At 43.3% G+C, this 17,538-nt stretch overlaps 1 protein-coding gene across 1 annotated transcript; it reads right to left on the bottom strand.

Moving 5' to 3' along the window:
• Nucleotides 1-7,299: 7,299 nt before the first annotated feature.
• On the bottom strand, nucleotides 7,300-13,327 carry stim2a (tromal interaction molecule 2a). The gene is made up of 11 exons (XM_076293180.1): nucleotides 13,265-13,327; nucleotides 12,478-12,592; nucleotides 12,212-12,323; nucleotides 11,856-11,971; nucleotides 11,393-11,570; nucleotides 11,007-11,184; nucleotides 10,552-10,713; nucleotides 10,340-10,440; nucleotides 9,120-9,355; nucleotides 8,789-8,966; nucleotides 7,300-8,692 (listed from the first exon to the last, which is right to left on the bottom strand). Exons 1-11 carry the CDS (start codon nucleotides 13,310-13,312, stop codon nucleotides 7,300-7,302), a joined length of 2,817 nt encoding a protein of 938 aa, XP_076149295.1. The 5' UTR covers nucleotides 13,313-13,327.
• Between the last annotated feature and the right edge of the window lie 4,211 nt (nucleotides 13,328-17,538).

Genomic DNA, 17,538 nt, shown 5'->3' on the forward strand with positions numbered 1-17,538 from the left:
ATATATATATATATATATATGTTGTTGTAATGTATATGTTGTTTGTTGTTGTAATGTTTTTAATGTAATTGTTTCTGCAGAAAACTGTATTGTCTGTTAAGGGGTTGTTGTAAGGTTGTGCACATATAGCCGTCAGGTTAAAACAAAAACAAAAAACATTTGGTGGTGTGAACTACAGGAAGTCAGTGTGGTCTTCCAGTCAGAGAGGGCTACTGTGCATCTACACACGGCAACAGTTCAGCAAAAAGACCCAATATTCACCATTTCAGAACTACTATGAACATGGCTATGCTGAATCTCTAAAAATATCCATTTTCCTATAATCTGTTATGTAATACTAATAATAACTACTCTGAATGTAAAAAATATATACATATATCACTGTCTCTGCCAAGGAGCATACAACTCTTAGCACAATTTGCACAGTTGCAAGGTTGCACTGTCAGCAAGGATGTAGTGGTAAAATAAGAGGTGGGTAAACTATGAATTCTGTGATATCGGTGAGGTGGACAGCCATGCGGTACCAGATTTTTAAAAAAAGGCTTTCAGCCATCATGTTTGATGATGGTGGAGGTTATTGTCCAATATTTATAACAATACCAGTGGTATTAAATGTAGAGTGTTGTACATATTGGGAATGTGGATAATACCGTGTGCTTTTTGAATGTTAAAAGTTGCAATGTTGGTGAATAAACTCTTTTGAGAGGTGGATAAACTCTAATAAGAGGTGGATAAACTCTATTTCTGAATTACTTGCGTTTAGCCTCCACTGACGACTGTCAGTGTTCTCTTTTATTAAGATTTGTCTGAGAAGACCTTATATGGCATACCTGTCAACACTCCCATTTTTCCTGGGTTTCTCCCTTATTTCAAGGTCACCTCCCGTTTTGTTATTTCTCCCGGGAAACTCCGTAGTTCATGTCTATGGGCGAGAAATGGGGATTGAGTCCTGTCTGCATAAAGAGATGTGTCGTTGACATATTGATGAGCGTACGTAGCAACCAGCCAACAGCAGCAGAATAAATAACAGGCGCACACCTGATATAAGGTTGATTTTCTCCAGACTGGAATGCTCAAAAATGCTAACTATGTACCTGAAATGGTCAGAAGGGTTTGAGGATCATGAAAATGTGCCTAAAACTCACATTCCTAACTCTATAGCATCAAGATCTTAGCATATGTGGTGAAATTCAGTCTATGCAGCATTAAAGCTATGGCAATAGACTTCAATGGAACAGTCGCTGCCTCTGGTCTGCATAAAGGGGGATTTTGTCTTTAGTTTCTGCTCTGAATGTGTTGTCAAGTAAAGTGTTAGTTTTGTTTACCCCTTCTTTGTTATTTTGGTGTGGCTCTACCTCTCTAAGTCACTACATATGTTCTCTTCTGTGTCCTTTTCAGGTCAGTTTTTTGTTCAGTTACCATTGTGTTCCATGTCTATGAATTTAAACTTATATTCAGTTATATTTTGTTGACCTCTTTTAAAGGCCTAGTTATTCATTTTGGTCTTTGTTTCATTTTCCAATATTTTAGGTAATAAAACCTCACCTTTGAACAAACAAGCTCTTGTGGCCTCTTGCCTCACTGCCTTGGTCCCTTACAATTGGTGGCAGCGGTTGGGATCATTGGGGCAGACGTGGCCTAATGGTTAAGGCTTCGGGCTTGAAACTGAAACGATCCCTGACCAGTAGGAAAAATGTGGGTGGGGAAAGTGGTTGAGCACTGCTCTCTCATGCCCACATCCACGGCTGAAGTGCCTCACTGCTCCCTAAGTGCCACTGTAGCAAGGCAGCTCATTGCTCCGGGTTAGTGTGTGCTTCACCTCACTGTGTGTTCACTGTGTGCTCTGTGTCTTTCACTAATTCACCGATGGGATAAATGCAGGGACCAAATTCCTTGTATATGCAAGTATATTTGGCCTATAAACCTGATTTACATTTACATTTTACAGTGATGGCCACAGAGTTTTTTATTTTCTTTTTTTCTTCTTAAATTTTTGCTGTCTCCCCAACAAGAGGGAGACAATGGAGCTTCTGGAATGGAAGACACTGAGGATAAAGAAAAGGAGTCAACTCTGTCTGACCTGGCAGCCATTCTCCAAGCACACATGGGACAGCAGGAGGCCCGAGATGAGAAGCAGAAGGTAGCAACTGCAAGACAAGAACAGCGGTTTAAAACACTTCAACATCAATTTCAGATGCCACAGTTAGAGGTACAAGCCTGAACATCCCCATTGCCAGAGCCGCCAGATGCTGATCTAGATCTGGAGGCCTTTCCACCCGGCAAACCTCATTCTCGAACCCGAATGGAGCCCACTGCCATGACTGATCCAACTATGATGGCAGCAGGTCAGGTCCATCCACACCATGTGCGTAGATTTGAGAAATTTACAAACAATAACAGTATTGAACACTTTCTCATTGCATTTGAACGTATTGCTGTTGCCTGCAGATGGCAAAAAAACTCAGACTGAGTTTTTCATTTAATGTCATTGCTAACTTGTAAAGCTAGAAGTGCTTATGTGCATATGGACATTGATGACTCTCTTGGTTATGACAGGGTTAAAGGTGCAATTCTCTCTAAGTATGACATTAACCCTGAGACCTACAGGCAAAGATTCGGTTCCTTAGAGGTGAGCCCTGACAAGAGCCCAAAGGAATTGTATGCAAGACTCAAGGAGCTGTATGGAAAGTGGATCCAGCCAAAAGGTAAAACGACACAAGAAATTGAAGAAATAATCATGCTGGAGCAATACTTGAGAATGGTGTCCCCCGAGCTGCAGATTTGGACATAACCCAGGTTCTGCCATGGAGGCTGCTAAACTAGCAGATGTGTTTGTGGCGGCCCGGAGAAAAGGACAGCCATGGAGCTACAACTCATGGAAGACCTCAAAGACAGCCGTAAACCCCCTCAGCAGTATCAACCCACAACAGCAGTACCAATTAAAGCCAGAGCCCAGCAGGGGTAAGGCTCCCACTGGGGAGAACCAGCCGGTTAGCAGGCCACCGCAACCCTCAGGGTGAAAATCAATCTGCTATCTATGTGGAATAGAAGGCCATACAAAACCCATGTGCCCTAAAAATACAGCAAAATTGACTCAAATGCGTGTTGTACCGTGCCCTCATGTGGATGTTTTTTTTTTCCAAGAATGACCAGGCTGTAAAGATGGCTGATGATGAAGTTAATGGAACTGCTCTCAAAGCTTTAATAGATATCGGGAGTGATCAGACACTTGTGCACAGGAAGTTTGTACCAACCAATCTTATCAGCACCAGAGATGCCATCCCATATATGTTGTGTGCATGGTGATGAGAAGAGTTATTCAACTGCGGACATGTATGTATATCAAAGTTGACAATCAAACATGTCTCTTGAACATTGTGGTTGCTGATAAATTGCCTTATCCTGTTGTGCTAGGACAAGATCTCCCAGTACTTTTTGATTTGTTTGAATCAGACCAGAAAATGCTATGCTGCTGTCACTAGGGGGCAGGCTAAGAAGTCTAACGAGCACCTGGAGATCCTTAGTACCTTGCTATTCTACAGCAACGAGGCAACACCCGGGAATTCTCGTAAAACTCGTAGGCAGAGAAGACAGGAGAAATTCCTTCACAGTTGTGAAGCCACAAACTTAACAACCAGCCAGAGTTGCCTTTAGGATTTCAAATGCCAGCCAGTTGACATGGAGAAATCTGATCCATCTTTAGCATCTCATTTTTCAGAATGCCAAGGAGAAGGAGTCAGGAGATGAGCTGGACATGATCAAGGAGTAGAACATATTGCAAAATGGCATTTTCTACAGTCAACTCAAACGGATGGGCTGACAGAACATTTCAACAAGATGCTGACGCAAATGCTGTAAACGTTTGTGAACAGCAGTGGTACAGACTGGGATCTCTGGCTGCCCTATATTTTATTTGCATACAGGGAAGTACCCCAAGCCACCACTGGTTTCTCTCTGTTTGAACTTCTTTGTGGGCATGATGCCAGAGGCTAACAGAGGCTGTTAATGTGGTATCCTATCTTGTGCAGATAAGAGACCGATTGGAGAAAATGAGCGAGTTTGCCCAGTCACACATGGCAGAGGCCCAGAAACAGCAGAAGTCCTGGTATGATCAGTCAGCCCGCCAGAGATCCTTCAGCGCTGGACAGAAGGTGCTAGTGCTTCTCCCCAGTGATGACAACAAGCTTTTGGCAAAGTGGCAAGGACCATTTGAGGTCCAGAAAAAAACCTACCACCTATCGGATATCAACCACAGGTCAGTCACATTCCAATAAAGTACTCATGTGAACCTCCTGAAGGAAAAGAAAACAGAGGTGATGCTCGTCAGAAGCATTTTGGAAGAGGAGGAAGTTGATGAGCAATACTTACCTTCTGAAGGTGTTCCAGCGGACTTCGATCTCAGCCATCTCTCTGAAGACAGACAGCAGCAGGTGAGGGCTATCTGTAATCTTGAAGTATTCCAGGGGAACCCTGGGAGGACTGACCTTGTTGAACAAGATAATGTCCTTAAGGAAGTTGCTTCTGTGAGACGACTCAGTTACAGGATCCCTGAGCACCTGCTGACCGCACTGAAGGAGGAGGTGGATCTGATGCAGTCCCAGGGTATCATCGAGGCTTCAAAGACTGAATGGTGCAACCCGGTAGTACTTGTACCGAAAAAGGCTGGCAGCATAAGATTCTGTATTGATTTCAGGTACTTGAACTCAGTTTCTCAGTTTGACTCCTATCCAACACCAAGGATTGATGACCTGCTTGAACGGCTGGGAAAATTCCTGACAACATTAGATCTTAGCAAAGAGTACTGGCAAGTACAACTGGAGCAATCCAGAGAGCAGACTGCCTTCCAGACTCCATGGGGCCTATTCCACTTCACAGTGCTCCCATTTGGCTTTCATGGAGCTCCAGAAAGTTAACAGAGGCTAATGGACCAGGTGCTTCGTGAGTTCTCTGATGGCCACAGCCACACAGGGTAACATCACCCCATTTATAAACATGTAATTACCGTTTTATTATTTCACCTCTTTAGTTTGTTGCACTGATTATTATTTACAGTCATCTAAACTATGATAGCCAAATAACAAACACAATACACAAAACACAATTTCTTTGATTTAGTTTATTTTGCTTTAACTTTACATTGATTTACAGGGAGTGCACTAACCACATGTTTTTTTGTTGAGTTGTTACCTTGACTGTTTGGGGTGGTCCCTTCCTGGTTGGGCGAAATGAGTGACTGAGGGCTGAGGAGACCTATATCCTGGAGCCGGCTCGTTAGGCCATACCATATGTCACCATATGCCAGGGAGCGATTTTGTCTTTAGTTAGTTTCTGCTCTGAATATGTTGTCGAGTGTTAGTTTTGTTTACCCCTTCTTTGTTATTTGGTTTGGCCAAGTCACTATATATGTTCCCTTCTGTGTATTTGTGGATGGTCAGTTTTTTGTTCAGTTAACATTATGTTACATGTCTATGAATTAAACCTTATATTCAGTTACATTTTATTGACCTCTTTTTTAAGGCCTAGTTATTATTATTTTTTTATTTTTTTTAATTTTTCAATATTTTTGGGTAATAAAACCCCACCTGTGTCCTCATGTCTCAATGCCTTGGTCCCTTACAGTGCTCCAGACACATACGGGTTATACTGAACAACTCCAGCATGTCAACTACTATACCATCAAACAACTACCGTCAAAATTACAAAATAATCTTTATAGATGGTGAGGATTGTATATATGTATTTACATGTATAAATTTACTTCACACAAGATGGATGTAACAAGAGTGTGAAGGCGACATGTTTATTTTATTTTACATTTTGGCGACATCAAGTGGCCACAATGGAAGTTGCATGTTTAAAAGGTCTGGATGACATACCATGTGTCTGTTCCATCTTAGAAACGGTTAAAAGGTCTAACAACCTTTTTATATGTTACATACAGATTGCAGTTGAATACAGTTCATTTTGTATGCAGTTATCTGGCACATAAGAGCGTTCAGTTTGCAATGTAAAGTGCTTCAACCATGACGTATTTTTATAATTAACAATTGTTTTGATCATGGAAAACATGATCATGTATGAATATGATGGTCAATGTAAAATCCACAGGTCTACTAAGTCTGTAAACAATTACAGTATTCCTAAATATTGTCTCTCCTACATTAATCTCACAAAAATGGGTCAAAAGAGATCTGTGTGCATAAGGCAGTGTGAGGGGAGTCGGAGGCAGTTATATTGGCACTTTCATTGTTTCACAGAACACCTCTCTACACAGTTCCTATTAGTATTAATACGTCAATGTTATATTTAACATTTTAGATTTCAGATCTACACATTTTAGATTTCCAAACACTCTTTTTTGAAAATAATGAGGTGTCCCAGTGAGACATTTTTGTTGTTAAAGAAAATACGTTTTTAAAAGTAATTATTATTGCAGAAAGAATTAGGACACAGAAAGAATTAAGACATGATTAATCCATTAAAGAATTGTGGCAATTTATCCAAAATATTCAATACAATTATACCTATTGGCAAATTGATGCTGTTTTAAAGACAGAGGTTGCACCAAATTCTTTTTTGTTTGCTCATTTGTCCTCTACCTTGTGTGTTCTTATTTAATAGATAAAAACTTCCATTACTCTTCATTTCATTATTTTTGAAAGCATTCTCACATTGAAGCCTCACATTTGAGCATTAAACGTTCTATAGATATCAAACAGTGTTAGAAAAGGCATTAAGACATTCAACTCTAAACATGTTCATCTTAAAACTGCATAATCCAATAACACCTCAAAACCCTGACAAGCATCATTATTATAGTGAAACCCGTCATTGAGGCCATGGTAGTCCTCTTGTTTGAGGCGTTGCGTCACCCTCACAGCTCTTGCCATGTCAATAAGCAACAATTGTTTCATTGGGACCACGCTTCAGTGCCTCTGAACCTGCATAATGGAACTCATTCGACCAGAATGTTCAAACTAATGTTCACAAAATAAAAAAAAAACTCATCTGAGAGTTCGTAACCTGTAATCGGCAAACACAAATGATCAGTTCAGCCTGTGCCCATCTGTCAGTCCATTTGAACTTCACTTGTTATTTCAGCCCTGTGGGACCCACCATTATTCCAGATGGATGTGCATTTCCATCTAGATGATATTTGTGGCTGTCTAGGGGACTGTCCCGAAAGCTAGCAGTACATCAAGAACAGCGTCAGTCAGACTCTGCAGGTCTGCCTAACACCTGTCTCAACTTCTGCCAGCCTTTGGCTTTGGAAATGTTTTTGTGTTTGCCGACCGCTAGTCACATCCTCTGCAGACTGCCCACCGTCCCATCAGGAGAAGAGGACCTGGTGTCCTTCTTCTTCTTCTGGAACAGGCTCTTGAACTTGGAGGACTTCCTGGTCTTCTCTCGGCTGCCGCTCCTGGATTCAGGGGGCGAGGCATTTGGGGAGCGGTGAGGAGTCATGTTGGCTGCACTCTCCATTCCCACCATGCCTTGTGGTAGCTCATGCAGGGGCGAGGGGAAGTCAGTGGTGCCGGGAGTAGCCATACTGGCGGGGTAGGCTTTCTCAAGGATACCGTCGTACACCAACATGCTCAGGGGATCAGGCGGCGGCTTCCACATCTTCAAGGAGCTCACGGTTATGTCAGGCTGACCAAAGCGGCCCACGTCCATGGCTACATGCTCCTCGCGGGAAATGCGACGTGGATCCACCAGGAAGTCCACTCTATCCCATGGTATTTTTCCAGTGGGTGTGTCGATAGAATTGTCAATTCGGAAGTCCCGGAAAGTCCTCCTTCTTTGGCTCTCAGTGGCAAAGTCAAACTCATCTCTAGAGATCTTCCTCGTGGTGGCTGCATCCAAGGAAAAATCCCTCTTATCTCTGAATGTCCGTCGTCTCTGAGCACTGAGCACATCAGAATCATCCCTAGGAGGTTTTCTCGAGGCTGCCTCAAAGGAAATCTCAGGCTCTTTAAATATCTTTCCAAAATGGCTGTCTGAATAGTTATCAAGCTCATCTCTGGATGATTTTCTTGAGGATACGTCTATGCAGGGATCCTTTCTTTCGCTAAACATTTTGCCCCTCGGAGGGTCCACACCAACATCCAGCTCTTCCCTTGAAGTCTTCCTGAACCCAGTGTCCCCTACAATCTCTTTCCTTTCTCTGAGCACCTTGCCTTTTTGACTGTCACTGACATCCTCCTGATGCCCTCTTGGTATCATTCCAACATGTGTATCTTCAGAACTGTCTGCTTTCTCCTCAGCTTTCTTCCAAATGGAAGCATCCATTGAAGTATCCAGCTTCTCCCACCCAATCTTTCTTGTGGTGAACTCCGTTACACTCTCTGGCTCCTCCTTTACACCCACCCTTGTTTGCAAATCCACAGAGGCAAGATCAAGCTCCTCCCGAGAAGTCTTCCGCTTTGGTGTCTCGGTCATTACACCATGGTCGTCTCTCAGAACTTTCCAGGGGCCCATTTTTAAGGACTCATCAAGCTCCTCTCTGGACGACCGTTTGGGGTTGCTGTCCTCCTGTTCCTCTTTGGGAACTTTCCATGACGTGCTGTCTGAGAACATGTCCACATCATCGCGAAGTAGTCTCCTGCTGGGCGTGTCCAGAGCAGAGCCTGTAAAAATCCTGCCAACAGAGGATCCCATTGAATCTGTGTCCGATGATGTCTCCAGATATTCCCTGTTTTAAAAATACACAGATGGAGAAGTATTTTTTAGTCCTGCAATCATGCACAATAAGGGGGGGAAAGTATTACCACAATTGCATGAAACATACGGTTTAGTCAGTTGTGCAATATAATGTATATGTTCATCTTCATCGTCTCCATAACAGGTGAGCGGGGCTCGGATGGGAATCAGGTCAGGGTCAGGTGGAAGCATTACAGGAGGCTGAACAATGTGCCCTGTCCGGCGCGGACGAACCATAGCCCGTGGGGATCGCTTAATAGGAGCCACTATGGAAGAGTAGCGGGATAAAGTTGACAAAACCATTAAATCCATTACCACATCAGCAGTTACATATATCAAACTGACTAAAAAGACTAAAGGAACAAAATAATCTGAAGCAATGTTGTTATTTGTGCCAGACAAATGCTTTAGGAGTCAGCACACACCTGGTATCTGCGCCATCATGGGTGGTAGGTCCTCCTCTAGCTCTGCTTCTCCCGCTGGCACAGAGTAAGAGACACGGGACATCATCAGCCAATTAGTATCTGAGTAAAGGTTGGCAGTCAGGCTGGGCAGACCTGGGTTATTCATCACAGGGAACCCACACAACCGCTCAATCTGCTGCCATCTGTGGAGACGTTCCCGCAGACAGGCGGTGACCTCCCCCAGGGCGTTCCTGTGGCACATGGCACAGTCAGCGGTCATAAAACTCTCTCAGGAACACTGAGCAGCCCTTTGGAGAACTGGACCACACTGAGAGTCCTAGCTCTGAAGCAACAACAACAACAACAATACATTTTATTTACTTTATAAAGCACTTTTGAAGACATCCAAAGAACAACCCCAAAACAGAAAAAGTTGGGATGTTGCGTAAAATGTGAATAAAAACAGAATGTAATAATCTGCTAATCTCTTAAACTCATATTTAGTTGCAAAAAGGACACATATCAAATGCTGAAAATGACCAATTTTACTATTTGGTCTCCTCAGTTCCTAAACATTTACATAATTGTGTTAAATGAAAAGGTGAAGTAGCACAGTGGTAAACATGCTCCCGTCTCAACTTTTTTTGAAACATGTTGCTGGCATCACATTCCAAATTAACATATATTTTCCATGTAATAGTCCAAATTTTCAATTTCAACATTTGATATGTTGTCTATGTCCTTTTTGTTGGTAAATATGGGTTTACAAAACTTGTATATTACCACATTCTGTTTTTATTTGCATTTTACACAACGTCCCAACTTTTTTCTGTTTTGGGGTTGTACTTTACAGTGAAGGGGAGAACCTCACCTCAACCCTCACCAATAGTACCCACCTGGGTGAAGTATGGTAACCATAACACACATGGCATCACCTAAAAACATCACTGGTACTGATATTTAGGACCTTTCCTGCTACAAAGTATGGATCTATCATTTAGCTTGGTACAGCCAGACCTATTCACTAAGTGCACATCCCAGACCGTATTCTCAATGAAATGGATTTCCAGACCGTAATCTCAATGAAAACTGAGTTGAGAGCAACAGTATGATGGAGCCAGTCTACCTGCTATCAGCCATATGGCAGACAAACCCTTTTAAACCTGAAAATGATAAGGTGGCACAAAACACCTTCTTCCCTGTAAACTAAGCTAAAACGGATTATGGCAACTCACTTGGCCGCGAGGATCTTGTGGTCAATTTGGTCGAGAGAAGAACCATGCGCCACTTGTAGAGTTCCCAGGACAGAGCTCCTTTTTTTCTTGATCTTCTCAGCCTGGTAGCAAATGGATATTTCATGGGTGTGGGTGGCACGTAGAAATCAACAACAGACTGTCATGTAGGTACAAGCCAAAGAGGGTGACTGAGCCCTCTTTGGGCCTCATACCTCATCCTTAGCTATGCCCAGTTGCTGCTCAGCGCTGTGCTTCTTGACGTTGTAGTACTGGACCTCCACCTCATGGGTGAGCTGGAGCCAGAGTTGTAGAGCATCGGGAACCGTCCAACTGGTCTGCATATCCATTTCAGCCTTTTTCAGCGCCCCTCGGACCTGTCGCGTAACAGGACCATGTGTGAGTAAGCCCCTACCTCCAGCCATGTTTGTGCAGTTGTCTGGTGCCCGTCAATTATATTGACCCTGTTCTTTCTGAATTGTGCTGAGCTTTTTTACCACGTTCCCACCGTTCGGTGGTCATTTCAAAGAGCTCAGCACAGTTTTCTTGTGCATTACAGTCTGCCACTATGGCCCTCAATCAAATATGATCATAATTGTGTTGACACACTGAGAGGCGAGAGATTCCTGGGTTATATTTATGGTGTTCAGGTGGGGTGAGTTCAACTTGCCTGCTCCAGCTCCTCTTCTGCGTAGCGCAGGCGGCTCAGCTCGCTCACGGCCCCCTGCCTGAGCTGATGGAGTCGGTTGGCCTCCTCCTGGGCCCCCTGGATCTCGTCCCTCATCTTCTCCTCCAGATTCTGCTTCTCCACCGTGACTGTGCGTTTCTCCTCCTGTGCCCTCTCAAGTCTGACCCAGACACACAGGTAGGCACACACACACACACACACACACACACACACACACACACACACACACACACACACACATACATTAGAACATATGTTGGTGCAATATACTATAATGACACTAACTTCAAACTCCCTCCACTCAACTTCAAAAAACTCAACTGAAACCACTAAGCAGCCATTTTTGGGGTATTCAAGCAAGGACTTACTGTTCCTGTAGCTCTCGCAGGCTCAACTCGGCCCTCTGCAGACTCTCCAGGTCCTTCATCATCTTGGAGATGTGCACCTTGGAGGCCTTATTCTGAACCTGGGCAAACCAGCAGCCCCCCACACCCATCACCACGGAGACGATAAGCAGCAGGTCCTTCATCCAATTATGTGGTGGGCCTGGAAGATCAAAGAGGGGGGCTTAGGTGGAAATCAGCCAATCCACAACATCACTTATACAGTAAGTCTGAAACATGAGCATGGCAGGTCTTTAAATGCCACATGTCAATCATAGTCTATATTTATGAGGGGGCATCAAAATAGTAAGGCTCTATCAGTGCTACTGAGGCCTCAGTGCTATTTCATGGAATCGTTTCCACTGGCAGGGCATGGGCTTTCTAATGGTAGACAGACATAGAGGTTCACTATGGTTCTGAGAGTGTTGAGGGCAAGCCGTTTGCATACGTGTGAGGGGTCCAAACAGAACCACATCCAGGGCTTTGAGTTTAAGCTTCTGTTTGTGCTGCTGGTCCTGAATCTTCAGATAGGCACTCATGAAAGAAGGTTCATTGGATGCAATCCTGGGGAGATGGTACACAGAGAGACAATGACTGCATGAACCATGAAAGCAGTGGAAAACACAACACAAAGAAACCACAAGAGAAAGCACTTCTTTCATAGCACTACCACTGCCGGGGTCTGAATTTATCACAGTTCATATACAGTATGTAGGTCTGTGGGAATAGTCACTCTATAGTAGTACAGTAACTCAAAAGTTATCAATAGTAACAGGTAATTACGTAGTGAGTATGCAGGCTTACCTGGGTAAGGTGTTCCCATTCACACGCAGCTCCTTGAAACTTCTCTCGTACTGGGGAAGCTCCACAAACTCCCTCAACCAACGCAACACATCTTCCTGGGTCCAGTTATGAACTAAGGAAGAGAAAGGCCAATGTGTATCTTCCACTATTAACCAACACACACGCACACAAACATGCACACGCACGCACGCACACATGTACACACGTACACACACACACACACACACACACACACACACACACACACACACACACACACACACTACCTTCAGAGGATTTCCATCCCCTCCACAACTCCTCTACAGTGATGTGCTGGTCCTCTCTGTGCAGGTGGCTGTGCTTGTTGATCTGCTGCTGCTGTTGCATATCCTCAATTATGAACTACAAATAAAAGAAAAATACTTTGTGACCTTCTGTGTTTTTCATTCATTTATTATTAGCCATGGAAAGTACCAGACCCTAATGTCTGTGTGTGTGCGTGTGTGTGTGTGTGTGTGTGTGTATGTCTTGGAATCTGCACTGAAACAGGACCCTCCATGTGATGAGGACCGGCATGTGTGGAGTGTCCTCTGCATGGCCCCACCCAGGGCCGTCTCGTTGGCAGTGGACACAGAAACCCAAGCCGAGAGAGAGGGACTCTTCGATATGACGGAACACAGTTTAGGAATGCATCAACATGCCCCAGCAAAGCACTGAAGCCTGTTTCTATCCACAGAGCTGTTTTGCATTATAGTGTTGGCCAGTGACACCAACACCACTTTGATGTCAGAGCAACCCATAAACACAAACACTAGTCATCAGATTCATGCAATCCTTCAGTGGTGCCATCAGACCTTGCAGAAGAGTTAAACCCTGAGAAAGTTCAGTTCAGTTCAGAAAGTCTCCCATTTCTGTACTGGTTTTGTACTCTGTGTAAGCATTTTCTTCACGGGATTATGGAGCCTGCATAATCTTAATCATTATGCAACGCTGCAATTATTAAGAATGTGTTTAATCCAGATTGTTCTCTTTGGTGTAACATGGTCCCCATTCAACCCAATTAGAGGATCTTACCTCCACACTCTCCTCCACCTCTATCCCGCCATCCTGGTCATCGTCCATCTCTCTGTGGATGTGCCTCAGGGCCTCCAGGCTGAAGCGGTCAGCTTCACTCTCGCATGGTGGGCTAACCACAGAGCAAGGATCTGAGGATGGGGTCAACCGTTAAGAAGACAAGTACATACCACGAGGGGGGCTCAAACAGCAATGGTGCTCATCTAAAAAGGCCATTTTAACAGCGGGCAAACAGGTGAATAAATCCCTCATACTAAATATATGCAGCACAATTGAGAATACTCAGGGTATTAAGTAACACTTAAGTTGGCAAAGCTGTTGAAATACTTGAGTCCTGAGCTGACCTGTGCTCAATTAATTATTTCATCAAAGGGGATGTGATAATCTCCGATGTGCTTACCAGTGGCATCGAACACATAGAATGTGGAGACTGTATCAGCGTTTTGAAAGTCATCTTGTATTCCTTCTGCAGCGCAGATCAGGAATCCACGCAGGACAAGGATAACCGAAAGCGAGATTAGGAGCATTTTTGGGGTTAACAGCTCCTCTCACTCAGGCAAAGTGGGAGATCAAAAAAACAGATGTAGGCCTATGCTATTCGCTCCCCTAAGGGTGCGCAAATTGCTTATGCGATTTCGGATACTAAAAAAGGCAAAAAAAGTCGAAAGATGTGACAAGTAATTCTACAAGGAAAATTTGAATTTATCAATGCTCAAATATAACCGCTGCCTCATTGGTGAAAATCAAGAAAAACACATTGTCACCTTTCTAATCCACAAAGAAGCACTTTTCCAAAAACCTACACAATGAAAAATCAAAATTGATAAAACATATTCCAGAATAGGAAAAATTAGGATCCGACGAATACAACAGCTTTGTTGTATTATAGGCTATATTGCAAGTGTAATGTAATGCAAAATATACAAAAATGATTAAAGCAGATAAATGCCAACATTAATCCCACAGGAAAAATATCTGACAAAAATTTTATCTTCAATATTTGGTTGATCCAATTCCATTGAACTTGTTTATAAGTTCCTTGTATCCAAACGAAAATGCAATGGATAGCCAACGTTATTCCAGCTACATGTTAAGCGCATTGGCATGCGCTTTCATAAGATTGATTTGTCAGCGCAGCAAGCCTTGAAAATCCATAGTCCGTTTTAATAGGCTATAGTAATATATGTTGTCCTGACTGATGTCTGTCCAATCCGAGACCCCTGCATGTTGACTGTGATTTCGGTAAAAGTTACCTCGTCGCAACTGACCGCATTCTGTGCCGCCTCGGTGTTAGGCTACTTTCCCAACTGTGTCTACGGCTCTGGTGACCGGTGGTGACGCACTTGACTTGAGCGGAACTGTCAATAGGCTGCTGGGGCGAGCAACAGTAATCCCGCACGGGATAAATATAAGACCGTAGCACTTTTTCACTCTCAAAGTCTAGCGCAAGCTTGATATGGCATTGATAGATTTAGAAAGGATTATGTCGGATTGGCACACAATTCAGTTCCCTAATTCTTAATGGGTGATGTCCAGCGTAGGTAATGAATGAGACTATGTGGATTATGCAGCATTCTAGATGGCCTGTTTGATCTGTTACCTTTTTCACTTTGTGAAAAAGAAAACCATAGCCTATGCCTCACATGAAGTGTAACCGTATGGTGCGCGCACGCGCACACACATACACTCAAACGCACACAAACACAAACACACACACACACACACACACAATAGTGGGACCTCTGACCTTCAATTGGTGTAAACACACACACACACACACTAGATTCAATTCAGTGACATCATTCTCTCGCTCTCTGTATCTCCTTCTTTCACACACATGAGATTCAATTTAATGACGACTCTCTCTCACACACACACAGACACGCACGCAAGCACACACACACACACACACACACACACACACACACACACACTACATTTAGGCTACAAGAACAAATTTAGTGCCCCATTTGTATAGCTGAGCATTGGACTGCTACTCTCACATGGCTCGAGAAACATTCTCAAGTTTCTCTCTGGCAACTCCCATTTAGTCTAAAAATAGGGAGAGATAGAAACAGGGGAGCTTTGAACCTTGTTGGAGTCTTCACAAGGGGCAGGTGAATATCACACAGCATAGAAGCAGTAAAACACAAACAATAGATGGTTTATTCATTTGGTTTGATTAATTTGTTAACCATGTAGATTATACACAAGAATGGTCTTATTCGGTTTTGGATTACTACACCCATTGCTCATCATTAGAGTCTAGTGTTACTAGACTCATTGCTTATCAGGTTAAATTTAGAAATGGAAAATATTATTGTATAATAACGCCTGCACAATACATATGAATGAGGAAAAGAAAATATGATATAGGCCTAGCATTCTGTAAAATCTGTGTGGTGGGTCCTTTGTATGGAGTCATAAACATGGTAAGATGAATACATCATGCTACAGATGGCCTGTAAACGAGTCGACTGAAAGGGATTCTAATCTCATTGTACGTATGTGAGTATACTAATCCCCACTCAAGTCACTACTTATTAAAAACAAATATGGCACATTTTAAGAAATCTTGGTTAGGCATATAGTTACTCAAAAGAAATAGAACACAAACTGGTTTCTGGATCTCCGGAAAACTATCTTCTTTCTAATAAACAATTTGTTTACACTCATTAAACTAATTCTCTGAGCCGTTGGAACCTGTGTAATATCTATGTCAACCTTGACTTTTCTATCACGGTGACCTGAGCTCTAGGATCAAGCATCAACTGGCTGGCGGATTGATGGCTCGCATCTGCTGTAATCGTGTCTCTCAGTGCAGTGGGGGGTGTCCCCTTGGGCTCACTCTGCTGGAGAAACACAGATTTACAGTTGTTGAGCCTGCAGTGTCCCTCAAACGTTGATATATCAATAAGCCCTGCTTTGTGGCACACTGTGTACACATCAGTCAGCCAATGACAATAAAGGTGTAATATGTAGATGTATGGTAAGCTGACTGTCAGCTGTCTGCAGCGCTGTAGTTAGCTGTAGTGGGCCACAGAAAATATGCACATTGATGTCTTAGAGACACAGCTCCACAATGGTCTAGTCACTCGAGAAAGATGTGCAAAAGATCCTGAGAAACAGATTCCTGAGAAAACAATGCACTGAGGATATGAGCTGATTAAAAAAGAGAAAAGCAAGACATATAGTATAATAATCAGGAAGGCATCATACTGAACATCTGAGCTGGTGCCCTTTCAAATGGGTCCATGGCATATACTGTAGGAACAAATATAACAGATGTCAATTACCCTTGTGACATTAGAAGTAAGCTCGCGCAGAATCACTTTTTCTGTCACTTTTAATATCAGTCACTTCTGTCATCACCTTGCTTAGTACTGAAGTCATTTCCTGAGAGCATTGCATGCTTCTTTAAAATTAACAAAATCCTGCCGCAAACTGTCAGGCACAAACATGGAGAGGACACAAACTTGAGATGACCAGTGATGAAGCGTCCATGACGAATGCAACAGATGAGTATGGACGAGTAACCTTGGGCCAGGCACCTTTACACTGCATCAGAGCAGTTTGGCCTTATAAATGAGACGGCTAGAAACAAAGTCCATTCTGATGAAGTGTCTTAATAACAGGATGGCTGCAGTATACATCTACAGTGGACATATAGTCCCATCTACTGTAGTCATAATAAATGTATTCGATGCTTGTGAACTTTCTTAACTGAAAAATAGTGTTCCTTTTCTTTCTTTTTTTCTTGCATTTTTTGGGCATAAGTCATAGCAGCAATTGTATAATAAGCATCGCTCTGAGGCCAGCTCTCTGCGTATCTGTCGTACAGCTTCAGTGCGGTTTCCTTTAAGATCATGGTTTGAGAAGGAGCATACAGCTGGCAGTGTGACTGCAAGAGTACCTCCTTTGATCCCTGACCCCTCAGCTGGAGAGCAGTGCCACTGACCCAAACTCCACAGGTGTCACTACAAACTCAACAAAACCAAACAGCAGTTGGTCACCCACTGGCACAGGTGGAAACATGCCAACACCAGAACGGGCTGGTAAGGTCCAAGCCACAGCTATGACCTCTGAGTGACCCATTTAGCACCCGATTGATATACCCTATAAGAAGAAAGGCCAGACGGAAGAACCCGGCAGGAGCAATTTACGAGCTAGGCTGGACATTCCTCTTCACTGCCCAGTTTGTCCCGCCTGCTGCTAATGAAGGGAAGGAAATGGTGCTTTACAACGGACAGAGGTTTCAGGCATCCAACAGTCAG

The sequence above is a fragment of the Alosa pseudoharengus genome, unplaced genomic scaffold, assembly GCF_046254945.1.
Source record: "Alosa pseudoharengus isolate Yale_2024_CS ecotype anadromous, Long Island Sound unplaced genomic scaffold, YU_APseudo_1.1 YU_APseudo_1.1_scf_2, whole genome shotgun sequence".
Lineage (NCBI taxonomy): Eukaryota > Metazoa > Chordata > Actinopteri > Clupeiformes > Clupeidae > Alosa > Alosa pseudoharengus.